At 33.0% G+C, this 8651-nt stretch overlaps 1 protein-coding gene across 4 annotated transcripts; it reads right to left on the reverse strand.

Annotated features, from left to right (window-relative positions):
• Positions 1–444: 444 nt before the first annotated feature.
• LOC112521660 (putative small ubiquitin-related modifier 8) lies at positions 445–6700 on the reverse strand. Of its 4 annotated transcripts, XM_025130649.1 has the most exons (5): positions 6542–6700; positions 4939–5088; positions 4641–4723; positions 2086–2159; positions 948–1013 (listed from the first exon to the last, which is right to left on the reverse strand). In XM_025130649.1, exons 1-4 carry the CDS (start codon positions 6605–6607, stop codon positions 2099–2101), a joined length of 360 nt encoding a protein of 119 aa, XP_024986417.1. In that variant the 5' UTR covers positions 6608–6700; the 3' UTR covers positions 948–1013; positions 2086–2098. The 4 variants fall into 4 exon arrangements, with proteins under 4 accessions (XP_024986415.1, XP_024986414.1, XP_024986417.1 ...); XM_025130648.1 differs by lacking the exon at positions 948–1013 and having other exon boundaries at positions 2027–2159; XM_025130647.1 differs by lacking the exons at positions 4939–5088; positions 6542–6700 and having other exon boundaries at positions 445–1013; positions 1763–2159; positions 4641–4720.
• Positions 6701–8651: the final 1951 nt, after the last annotated feature.

An 8651-nucleotide genomic window follows, 5' to 3' on the forward strand; every position in this document is an offset into this window, starting at 1 on the left:
ACTTTATATATTGGGATAATCGTGAGAACTTTTGTCTTTAAGATATTATTTCATATGATTTTTTCTAATCTAATGTTAGCATTTAATATAATGATGAAGGTATATTTGTTTCACAATGTGTTTGATTCATATGTATTCGGTTCACAATATAAAACTTTTTTTATGTGTAACTTTTGTTTCACAAACAATTTAAAAAGGTTCACATTATGAAATAATTATATATGAAAAAAAAACACATTCTGAAACAAATATATATTAATCAATATTCTAAATTATAATCTTCGATGAGAAAAATTCATATAAAATAACACATGATACACTAGTTCTGAAGGTTATCATAATTTCATGGGTTCTCAAATTAAAAAAAGACCCCCTCATGTTTTATTCACGATAAATGTGGTAATAAAAGTATTCATAATTAAAATACATGATATTCATGAAAAAAACATATAATATCATGAATAACGAGAATACATTATACTCATAATGAATAACATAATTCTTTAGAATTTTTATTTATTTATGACACGTGAAATAGTTGGTTCTTAGATTCACAAAATATATAGGATCTCTTTTGAACTCACTCCTAACTTACGCAGGAGCCTTCGTGTTTAAATATACGAATGTGACCTGCTAGCTTTAATATCTCATTGTCGCATGCAACACCTTTACACTCACTAACGTCGAGGTATTCAAGTTTCCTACACCCTTTTAGGATCGCTACTAGATCGTCCCTTTCGACGGTCGAGAATCGTAGATCCAACGTTTTTATGTCCGGGAGTTGTGAAGCGATGACCGAAGCTACATCTCCGTCAAGCCGAGGAACGTAAACACATAAATGATTGAAGTTTCGACAGTTTTTATTAATGTTGATGATGGATTTTTTCAAGCCAATTAAAGATGCAACTTGTAAACCCTCTAAACCTTTCCAGTTGCAAATTGAATCCGAGACTTCAAAGTTGATCACATAGCTCAAATGGCTTGGTAACACCAAAAGCTTTAAAGATGGACATCTACACATAAAAATGGCAACAAAAATCAATGTTTTTAATCTTTGTTGGTATAATTTTGGCAACAAAATGGGTCTTTGAATCTTTTTTTGGTAACTGTGAGTATGAAGACCAACTTGTACGTATCTGTACTAGAGATGCACAAAGAAGCCAAGTCCAAAATCCAGCACTGGCCTGGCCTAAGCCCAGTCTGAAAAAGCCAGGGCCTAGTTATCCCGAAGCCTGGTCTAGAATAGGCCTTAATGCCCGGTCAGTTGAAATTTCAAGGGTAGATCCAACCTAAAAAGGATGAAAAGGACCAAAAAATGCAACTTGAAACCTTTAATCGAACCCTCCTCAACCTCAAAGCCAACCTGGACCTATGAAATCCCATACCTTTTTTGTTCAACAAAAATGGGATTGAAAGGCCCAGACCTAGGCCCGAAAGAGCCCGGGCCTTGTGCATCTCTAATCTCTGCTAATCTCATGGGCCCTAAAGATAACCTATAGGAAAATTCTCAGTGATCCTACGAAGATTAAAACTTGTGAACAATGGTGAGAGCCCAAAGGTCTGGTATTTGCTGGTTGAGTTGGCACTCAAGGTTAGGACCAATAATTATGTGTCTTATACAATGACATTACAATAAGTTGATTTTATAAAGTCAAGTCCGGTTAAGTAATTTATTAGGTCGGCCATGGATCATAAGACGTCCTAAAATACCCATTTTGTTGTAGTGTCTTGTGATTGTAAACTTGCACTTGGATCAACTTACCGTTGAGCAATCCACATGATTTGACCTTCTTTCAAATGCAAGCGAGGGTGAAAGACAACCTCAGTTACAAGTCCATGACTACGCCCGATTGCAAAATGAACTAACTTTTCTAGAGAATCATTTGCTTCGTCAATAGATTCATATGGCAGCATATCAAACCGTGAGTCTTTGCGTAATCTCAATATTGGGATTGAAAATTTGGAACTTCGTAAATGAGGGGATTTAGTAAAGACAAGTCGTTGCCAGCATTGAGGGTAGAACGTAGCATTGTACCAAGATTTGCAAACGAAAGGAATGGTCCCTACAAGCGATTCGATTCCTACCTTCCCCAAGATTTCAATCAAACAATGAGTGGGTAGCTCGTTCCAATCTCTTTGTTCCATTTGCAAAAAAAAACCTGAAATCAAGTGTAAGAACATGTGGAATCTCATACTTACTTTCCAAAAGAGCTTTTAAGTGAGAAAATTGCACCGACATATATATGGGAGAAATTGTCCAGGTCTAGCCAATGTTAGACCTTAATATGCCGCCTCCAATGGAGGCTAAACGGGCACAAATTGTCCCAAGAGTGTTGAAAGAAGGCTAGACAAATGAGGGGGCTAGACGAGTATACCATTCACCCACGAGTATACTATTCACCCCAGAGTATTTGTAGTATAAAGTGATACAACTTTGCTTTGATACCATGTGAGAATATGTGGACCAATATTTGACTACAAAAAGTCAATGTGATCCCTTGATCAACATGCAGGGGCAGACCTACTAATCCCCAAACAAGCCTCATGCATTCGCTCAATTTATTTTCGTAAGTAGAATTGTTTTTTGGTATGAAAGATGCACTCGTTAAACTTTGAAAGATGCTCCGGAATATTAGAAAATACGAGGAACATCATCCAAAAACCCGATGTTTAACCAAAAACAAAAAAAAAAAGCTCTTGAAATCAACCAAAAAACTTAAATAATCCCCTGAAACAATGGAATTAGGCTAAAAGCAGATCATATAACCTTGCGGGTCTTTGATCCACCTTAAATGTACAACCGCTGAACGAAAATCCTAGATTCGCCCCTATCAACAATGATCGCTATCTCAGCACCTATTTTCGAATCAACATGCCATTTTTAAACAATTTTTGAATTTTTCAAACTCTATGAGATCGATTTGTGATGAATTTCTTCAAATTACTAACAGATTAATTAGAAATTTCTACTTGAACAACAATCTCTGCAACTAAATGACTAACAGATTAATTAGAAATTTCTACTTGAACAACAATCTCTGCAACTAGTTCTTATGACTGTAGTTCAACATGATCATAAACCCTAATCAGATTCAAATCATAAGATTCAAATCAATTCCAAAAACATCGACACTTTTTAACTTCTTCAAATCGAACGGATCAGTTTTCAAACTTCAAAATTTGCAACATTATAAATTCATATAAATAAGCTAAAATACCACCTTTCAAAGCATTATCAAATTGATATATCAATTCAAAAATTGTAAATTATACGTAGAAATAAACAACTAATTCATAAGAAAATTAATAGAAACGGTGCTTAATTGAGAAAAAGCAATCGAGATCATAACCTATCGGAAAGAAGGAACATGAATAGGATCGGAAGAAATAATCGCACTTCAATCAAAACCACCAGACGCAGGCCGCAATAGAATCTGGATGTCTGCGTGTGTGTGTGAGATATATATATATATATATATATATATATATATATAATATGTATAGGCGTTCAATTACACTCCACGTTTGACCATGACCATGGAAACCTGATTCCCCAAGTTGACCATAAGCTTTTAACTTTTTTATATCGTAAGGAAAATACAGCCGTACTAGAGAAATTGACAACCAACTGAGTCAACTCGATGGTTACGAGTTAACTAGGTCATATTTAACCGAGTTATTTAGTTGCCAAATGGAGCATTTGTTCCAAGTTGATTCAAAATAGTTAATTATGTAACACCAAAGTATGCTTACATCCGACGTGTAACTCAGTTGGTAAAAGGGTGGAAAAATATGACCCAAATACTAGTCAGTTCCCGGGTTCAACCGCCAGCACACGGCTAGCCTCAACCGCTAAATGAGTCAAAAAAAAGGCTTTCTCACCTTGATGTCCTTGGAGGCAAGTTCTATTAGTGGACTGTTAGGGTTCTTGGTAATCAACTTTTTGCATAAATGTATATAGAAGTAAACGACTGCACCTAACAATTAGCCCATGTAATAGTAATTACCGTTATAAAATTTCATTAAACGCTTGGATAGAATAGGAAAAGACTAACGGGTAATTGAATATTAGCATGTTTCTAGAAGTTATTTACAATATGTTCAAATATATGATTATTATTTTCATTAAACGCTTGGATAGAATACAAAAATATTAACTCGTAGTCCCGTATTGACCGAGTTTTTAGAAAAAAAAATTAGTTTTTGATCCACAATTATCAAAAAAGAGAAAAAAAAGGTTTTGGCCTGACCCAAGACCCATTTTTGGAGATTGGTTACACACCATGGAGACCGGCCGGAGTATTTTGGTCGGGACCGAGATCGGCTACAGAAAGCATTTTTAGGACCGGGACCGGTTTGGGCCTGGCCCATGACCATTTTTTGGCCATCTCTAATTGTAACTAAATGGAATGCCCGGACCAGGACCGTAATCGCAACCGATCCTCGGTCAAATTCAGTCGATATGCCGGTCACGCATCTAGCAGTATAACCCATGAAATAAAACAAACGAAGAATTCGTTAAATTAAATTATATAAACTTCCAACAAGTATTCATCACCATCCATATAGGTAACATATGGGGAACCCAAAGTTGAATATATAACAACAGATAAGAACACATTAAGACAGACAATTAATACCTGTTCACTAAACATTTACCGCTTCTGCCTCCACCCGACATCGATGACATTACTTCGATTTCAGCATTGTTTTCCATCTTAAGCTACAAATCAATCACAAAGTAACCCTTGTTAGAAACGGTTTATAAAAGGAATACAAATCAATCATATATATCCACCGGTCGTAACTAATGATCACGTTTTGATCATTATAAATATATCCCATCTAAAAGTGGGGTTTGGGAGAAATGAGATGTACGTAGGCCTCACATCTACCGTCTATATTTATGCAAGACAAAATTGACTTTTAAGAACCTACCTCAATCGGGGTTTTATTGAGGGGAACACGACATCCATCGAGTAAGAAGGTGACGGTTCTGTAATCAACTTGTCTTTTCTTGCAAAACGCAGCCAAGACCTTCCTTACAGGAAGGTTTTTATTCATCTTGAAGTACAACTGAACGTTATGCTAACAGAACACCAACAAAAAACTAAATCAGAACGGCGAAAAGTCATTCAAATGGTTTTCTAATACATGCATCTAAAAGCTCGTTTCTTAGCAGCTTAATGAAACTCACAACTTATTCAGTCAACTATACATGACTATTTGGTAGAGGTTTAACGATATAGAAAGTGGCTTTTTCAGTAAGCTTTTAAGGGGGAGCTTTATGCATAAAACCAAAAAAAATCCAAACCAGCCCCTCCAAATAAAAAACAAGTTTATTCCATCTACGAAAAAAAAAAAAACCAAACAAGAACCTTCTCAATTTATGCAGATTGATTAATGCACACAAATATCTTTATCCATACAGGACTTGATGGAAAACCAACCAAACAACCCCTAAATTCCCAAAAGGAAACAGGGGCGTGCCTGAAAGTGTTCGAATCTGAGATATCGAACATCAAGCCAAAAAAATTTGAGCAAAATTATAAATGTTTTTTAGTTGGTTTTATTTCAAGATGAATCCTATAATCATTTTAACTACCGAAGAACTGTCATTTGCAGGAAAGAGGGATTTCAGCCAAGGGGAGAATTAAAAAGGAAAATTGACCAAAATAGCCGATGTTCCCGACCAACTTCACTTTTTAGCCACTTTTTCAATTGAATTCTCATTTTAGCAGACTTTACGCAGATGTGGCAAATGCGTAAACTCGATTTTCAGATTAAATAAAAGGAAAAAAGATTTTTTTGCATAAAGATTCAGATTTTTTTAGTAACGATTCAAATTTTTGAGCAAGAATCCTTACACATACGCATATATGGATTTTTACCAGAAGTCAGCCTTTACGCAAATGCCTAAACCATCTGCATAAACGTCTGAACTTAAAAGATGGACTATTTTGGAAAAAGGCTCTGAAAAGGACAAAAAAGTGAGTTTGGTGGAATGGATCGGATATTTCAATCAATTTTTCCAAGTAAAAATGCATAAAAAGCATCATTTTGGCCGATTGTTTATTCAATCTTAGCTCAATTTACAACTATAATGCTTTTCATAGATTGCAGAATCAATAGTTAGTTTGAAACAAGAGAATCGAATTCAGTACTTCAAAACGTAGATCGCCAGTTTGGTTTCAGTAGAGGATATGGAAGGTCACAAAGGAGATGGGTCATTCATAGCTGACATGCATCGAAAAAATCGCAAATCCATAAAAGTTCAAGAGGAAAAGAAATCGAGTAAGCAAATGAACTCTGGAACTTAAAATATAGAGATGTTTATAGATTGAATACTTCACTGGATCTAAAACTAGATTCAAACCACAAAACACGACTGCGTTTCAATCAAAATGAAGGAGAATACAAATACTGAACTAAATTTCTTCTTACAGAAAGTGTATCTGTGCGTGTGGAGTCAAACGATGATGAAGGTCTTCCAAAAACTTCAAAAATGGAAACGAAAAGCTGAATATAGACGAAATCTAACCTGATCCTTGACGGCAATATTGATATTATCGTCCGATTCAGAGATCCTGTTCCTTCTCATTGCCATTGGAAATGTAGGGTTTTTGAGAGAGAAAATGGCGGTGAGAAAAGGGGGTTTTGGAATTGGGCTCCATTTTCAAATTGATAAAGCATCTTTGAAAGAATTTCCAAATATGAAACAAAATATGAGAATCAGCAGAAGGGTTTGCTTCAGAAAAAGCAGATGGCTGATGTTCCCAGATTGTACACTCGTTTTAAGGAGGAATCTGCATTTCAAAAAATTTGAATGGAAACTTGAAATTCAATATTACAGTCGAATATAATTTATTAAAGTTTTATTTTTAAATTTATGTAATTAATCGTAAATAAATATAATTAGATACATGATAAATATTTTATTTTTAAATATAAAAACTTTGAAATATAATTAAGATAATTATTGAATTTTAACATAATACTTAATTATCATCTTTATAAAAATTATATTATTAAACAAAAATAAATTACTTTGTTACTAAATTAAATTAAAATAAAAAAATTACCAAAAAAAGGAAAACTTTTAAACAGTTAATATAATACTAATATCGATATATTTCTTTTCAAATCTATCTTTCATTCAAAAATAAAATATTTTTATTTCTAAAAACCGTATTATATTGACAGAGAAAATAAATAAAATAAAACATTAAAATCGAGATATATCTCGCTGCATTGCGTGAGTACCCTTCTAGTCTATTATAAAGCATTTGTCAAAAACTTTTGAAAACTAATTTTTATGCATAAATTATTGTTTATTGATTCATAATAATTAAAATTTAATATTACAAATAAATTGTGCATAAATACAATTTGTTAAAGTTCTATGTTTTAAATTTGTGTAACAAACTGCAGATAAACATAATCAAATACATAATAAATATCTCATTTTTAAATATAAAAAAATTAAAATATAATTTGAGTCATAACAAAATACTTAATTATTATCTTTATAAAAAAATACATTATTAAATCAAAAATAAATTACTTTATTATTAAACCTAAATAGATTATAATAAAAAAATGAATTAAAAAGGTTACACAAAAAACGAGACTTTCAAATAGTTAATTTGGCACTATCGATATTTTTTCAAATTCATATTTTAGTATCACATATGATAAATTATAGTATCATGTGATATACAGATGACTCATGACTTGGCTCACAACCTAGGTCGCATCAAATGTCGTCCATGTCTTTGATTTAGTATCACATATGTGTCATATGTGATGAAATATAATATCACATATGATTGATTATAGTAGAAAATTGTGTTCTCGTAAAATGAAGGTGTTCTAATTTGAACATTCTTTTTTTAAATAAATCATCTTTATTGATTTCTTTATTTATACATTGATACCCAAGACTTACGTTTTACATTTTCAATATATGATTTAATCTAATTTTGACATAAATTGGGATACATATAACAACACATGAACCGGGAAATATGCTTAAAGTTACCCATTTGATTAAAAATATATATTTATCATTTTTATTATCAAAGTAGCCATCAAGTTACATCGAGTTCCATGGTAGTTCGATAGGAACTCGATTAACTTTAACTTTTTACTTTCAAATATAATTTTTATAACATTATTTTCTTGTATTAATGTTCAAATGTCAACGTATTTGTTTCTTACTAGTTGTGTACCCGCGCAATGCAGCGGGATGTAAAATTCGAATAAATGTAAATGAAAAGTTGCATGATATCCCTCAGGACAACATCATGTAAAGTTGGTTCCGAGTAAACTTTCCTTAGAGTGTTACCTTGATGGAGTGAAGAAAACTCATCTGATTTTGGATGATCAACTACACAGTAGAAAGAGCAAGAGCGAGCAATATTCTCACTAACGAATGATATTAACCAAAAGAAGTTGATTGCTTGAATGATTATACCAGGCCATGGAGAGGTATAAGTCAAAACATGCATTATGTTACCCCATTTGCAAAAGTTTTAAAATGTTGTTCTACGACATCATACCATTCAACACTCTCATCGTTGTGTACAACATGCATCAAAATAAAAATCGATATAAACACCATAGACATCTATTAGTCTTGAGGTAATCCT

The sequence above is a fragment of the Cynara cardunculus genome (genome assembly GCF_001531365.2).
Source record: "Cynara cardunculus var. scolymus isolate 2C chromosome LG 11, CcrdV1, whole genome shotgun sequence".
Classification (NCBI taxonomy): Eukaryota; Viridiplantae; Streptophyta; class Magnoliopsida; order Asterales; family Asteraceae; genus Cynara; species Cynara cardunculus.

Coding starts and splice junctions, on each gene's coding strand:
- LOC112521660 (XM_025130647.1), bottom strand. CDS start 2,145: ATGGAACAAAGAGATTGGAACGAGCTACCCACTCATTGTTTGATTGAA. Junction 1,014..1,762: donor ATCATGTGGATTGCTCAACG/GTAAGTTGATCC, acceptor TTTTATGTGTAG/ATGTCCATCTTTAAAGCTTT.